Source organism: Solanum pennellii, chromosome 11 (assembly GCF_001406875.1).
Source record: "Solanum pennellii chromosome 11, SPENNV200".
In the NCBI taxonomy this organism is placed as follows: Eukaryota; Viridiplantae; Streptophyta; class Magnoliopsida; order Solanales; family Solanaceae; genus Solanum; species Solanum pennellii.
In genome coordinates, this window is record NC_028647.1 from 61430934 (window position 1) to 61435458 (window position 4525).

At 30.7% G+C, this 4525-nt stretch overlaps 1 protein-coding gene across 1 annotated transcript; it reads right to left on the reverse strand.

Moving 5' to 3' along the window:
* Positions 1-644: 644 nt before the first annotated feature.
* On the reverse strand, positions 645-2549 carry LOC107003414 (dof zinc finger protein DOF5.1-like). Its single transcript, XM_015201738.2, has 2 exons — positions 2172-2549; positions 645-1971 (listed from the first exon to the last, which is right to left on the reverse strand). The coding sequence occupies exons 1-2, from the start codon at positions 2220-2222 to the stop codon at positions 1072-1074; spliced, it is 951 nt and encodes a 316-aa protein (XP_015057224.1). The 5' UTR covers positions 2223-2549; the 3' UTR covers positions 645-1071.
* Between the last annotated feature and the right edge of the window lie 1976 nt (positions 2550-4525).

The following is a 4525-nucleotide window of genomic DNA, read 5'->3' on the forward strand; positions in this document are numbered from 1 at the left end:
TTATATTTACAAATACTTTAACTTTAAATTTCTTATTTTATTCTTAATGGGATGACTTGTATCTTATTTCAAATTTTAAAAATTTTTCTTTTTTTTTAAATTTCATGTTCAGTCAAACTGATTACATAAATTAAGACATAGGGATTGATACCATGCGCATCAACTGGCAAGTAGAACTAAAAATATGATACTCCCTCCGTATAGTACTAGAAATCTGATACTCCCTTGTGCACTTTACTTGTCACATTTCTATCCACGAGAGTAAATTTTACTTATCTTTGGAACTAAATTGAATAGGACTAATTTAATATTTTAAAATTTGGATAATCGTATCTACTATACGAAAAAAAACTATAAATTACAATTTTTCTACATTAATATGAAGAAATTATATCTTAAAATATTGATCAAAATCTATATCGTTTTGACTCTTAAAAAATGAGACGCGAAAATTAGTAAAAGTGCACAGAGGATGTATCATCTTCCATGAAAGAGGTAAATCATATAATACTCATGCAGCTTGAACATATAAGATGTTGATCTCATATATATACATAAAAAATAAATGCATCTTCATAAATATTAGAAAAATAATATCAAACATATATATAATTTTAGTGAACTTGCAGTAGCTAGGGTTGGGATTTGGGAAATAATAAGTTACTATTACAAATAACTACTTATCAAGGACAGTACAAATGTAATAATGTCAGATACCAAAAACTCATATAACTTCACACATTATAAAAGAACCTCCCAAAAACAAAAAATACAACACACACAAACAACACAAAGATATTTTAACTTAGAGCCATGAAATACAAAACAAATCCTACCATGCAATGCATCTCTAATTGCATCCTCAACAACAACATGATGATGATGATATACAAGATCACAAAAGGAGAGGCAGAGCTAGAACTTTTAGTTTATGATCGAGTTCTGTTGAATTTGTATCTAGCATTGTGACTCCGCGAATCTTCACCTTCTTATAACTTTAGGGGCTCAACATTTCGAAGTCAAGTACCATCCATGAATCATTTCAATTCAAGAATCAAAGTTAACATATGATCATAGAAGATGGTTGGTAGTACTAAGGGAGTTATTATTGAGATCACTAGAAAACCCTATCCAAGAATTTACATTTGCATTTTCATTTGCAACATTCCAGTATTGATTATTATTTTCAAGAGTACCCAAAAATTGTTTAGTTGATGAATTCATACCTTGTCTACTATTATCCTCCATTTTCACTTGTTGAGTAGCCCCATTTGATGCTTCAATAGTTGTTGTAGTAGTAGTAGTACCTTCATTTTGAAAATTAGGGTACAAATTTGTTGGATGCTCAAAGTTGTTAGAAGCTACCAAAGATGGTAATAAATTGTTACTCCCTATTTGAAATCCCATTTCACCAACTAATTGATGAGTTGGAGGTTGAATTAATCCTCCTCCATAATTATTTAGGTTTTGGAAAGCACCCATAATTGATGTAAATTGAGTAGATGATTGTGAAAAGTGGTGACCAATCATTTCCATGCTACAATTAATTGAAGGAATTCCACTTGTTGAAGCATTATTAGAATTACCCATTAGTCCTCCTCCGCCTCCTGATTTTGCGCTATTGTTGTTGTTACTGCTTTTATTTCTTTTATTCCTCCTACAGCCACCTCCCACCGGCACATTTCTCAAGGCGCCCCCTCTTGTCCAATAACGGCGACAATTCTTACAGAAATGGCGCGGTTGGGAGAGGCTGTAGTTGTTGAAGTAACAAAACTTAGTGTTCGAGGAATCACACCTCGGACACTTTAGCCCAGCTTCCGGCAACGGAAGCTTGGCCATCCGGGCTCGATCCACCATTGAACCTGGTCTGATTGAGCCCGGCCCCCCACCCACCTGAGTGGGTGGTGGAAGGAGCTGAGGATTGTCAAGGCCAGGGTTTCCTTGTTGATGATGATCTGGCTGTTGTTGTAACTAAAAAGAAAAAAAAACACCCAAATATAAAAAAACAAGTTAGGGAATTTGTTCACAACTCAAGTCATCTATATATATGTATAGTATATTCAACAAAAAGACTAGTAGAGAAAAAAGAAAGAAAGAGGAATATGAATATGAATATGAATATTACTCTTTTTGATGTATCAAAGGTGAAAATTGAAGATTAAAATACTTACATGGTGCAAATTAGGATGATCTAAATAGATTGGAAAAGAAGAGAAAGCCATGGTTTTAATTCTTTTTCTTTTCTTTGATATCTCTTTACTCTTTATCTTTAATAAAGGTTGATTGAGTTTTTTGGAAATATATGAGTGGAGAATCACAATAAAGAGAGAAGAAGGGAATACCAGAGTCCCCCAACAAAGAGAAAGGAGTGAGAAAAAAAGAAGAAAGAAGATGAAGGAATTAAAAGAAGAGAGGAACTTTAGCTTGTTTAATTTTTATTTTTCCTTCATCACATTCTCTCCTTTATCTCTTTCTTTTTGTTTTTATTACTATATCTTTTTAGGGTTTTGTAAAAATTGAGTGGGAGAATAAGTTCCTTCACTTTGAAGCTTTCTATATTGATGATGATGCCCTTGGACTACTCACTTTATATATAATAGGAACTTTTATACTCTATAGTTATCCATTAAAATACTAGTCGGATGTATTTTGTATTATATTAATACATATAACTGGTAAAGTTATGATCATGTACTCAGGAGATCACAAGCTCCATGGCACGACCTATAAGGTTACATACAAGTTCGGTTGAACTAGTAGCTTTAGGCCAAGCCCTGTACTGTGTTAACAAATTCACTATGTACAAAAATTAATTAAGTCGAGATCTAGTTACTAACATTTTATATCACGATTCTAGAATTTTGAACCCATAAATTTCAAAATCTAATCCGTCTTTGACAAGTTCTATATGTGAAAACAACCTTTGAAGAAATATAAGTAAGATTATGTACAATAGACTCTTGTGATCCGACTCTTTTCCAATTTCCGAATAATGGAATGTTTAGCGTACTGAGCTATCCTTTTCCACTTTTTATATTTTACACATACTAGTTATTTATATAAAATGACGATTATAATTATTTTTAAATAGCGGCCAAATATGTAACTTTTTTCATAATAGTAGTGCTAGAGAAAAGTAGAGTTGTGACTCCTCACTTACATTGCATGAATAAAGAAAGATAAAAAAAAAATGTGCACATTATCAATTAACTAATGGTGGGATCTTGTTACGTAATTGAAATTCCAAAGGGGGCAGAAAAATGAGTGAACAAATTATAGATCATATTCTTTGGACCCCCTTTTTAGCTTTGTGTTGGGATAAGTAATGGCTATTACCTCACTACTATACTATAGTACTATTTCTACTTTTAATGGTACCTTAATTGGTAAAAGCTAATAGCACACTATTGCTAGGTTTCTTCTTCTCATTATCTTCTTTTTTATTTCTTTTTGCTCTTGTCTATTTATGATTTTTATAAAGTTTATGGCTAACTTTACTTTAATCGTTCCATTTGTATGACCATGGCAATTTGGTTTTGAATTAACAAGTGGAGAGATGTTCCAAACTCAACCATTATGTGAGTTCTAATTGCAAATAATTGAGTCTTAATAATTTGGTTTTGAGTTAACACGTGGAGAGATGTTCCAAACTCAACCATTATGTGAGTTCTAATTGCAAATAATTGAGTCTTAATTAAGTGTTCAATTACTTATATGACTTTAGCCTTGAATTTTGAAATAGTATGAGAGGAGATTATTTATTGAGAAAAGACATAAAGTGCTATCTGAAATTGTCCTGAATTTTTAAAAAGACACTTAAATTATGCAAGCGTCCTGTTACCTCCCTAAACAATTCTGAACTGATATTATTACATCATTTATTGTCCACCTGGCATGGAGAGTGTATGCACTCTCTAAAAGAGCGTGAACAAATGAAAAAACGAATATAATTTTATTTTTGCAAGTATTTTGCTATAAAATACATTTTCTTGTTTTTCTTATTATTTTAACTTTACCCTTATTATTTTTTTCTTTTTCTTTCTTCCTTCTTCTTCAAAAAATCATTTTCATCTTAATCGAAGCTCCTCACTTTAAATGTCACTTTTTATCACAATTTCATCTCCCCCTTTTACTATTATTAGTTTAACTATCTCTTTAATTTAAAACTATATCTAAACATTATATTACATTCGAACAATTTGATAATCACATTAGATTTCAAGATGATTAGTAGGTATTATTTAGTTTTTTAATCCAAATTTCAATCAAACTTTTTCAAATTTCGGAGAATTATGATTCTTTCAGAAGTATCATTTCTAGTTTTGAAACTATATGAAAATGAGCTAAATTAATGAGACGATTAGGCATTATCATATAGTTTTTGTTTTATCCGATTTCAATTAAGTTCTTTCAATTATCGGAAATTAATTTATTCTTTTAAAATTATGATTCTAATTTTGGATTTATATGAAAATGAGCAGTTGATGATACATCAAAATTTTAAATTATTTAGAAAAATAATTAA

Excerpts from the sequence above, each read along its gene's own strand:
- LOC107003414 (XM_015201738.2), bottom strand. The coding sequence starts at position 2,222 with ATGGCTTTCTCTTCTTTTCCAATCTATTTAGATCATCCTAATTTGCAC. Across the intron at positions 1,972-2,171 it reads ATCATCCTAATTTGCACCAT|TTACAACAACAGCCAGATCA; the intron begins GTAAGTATTTTA and ends TTTTCTTTTTAG.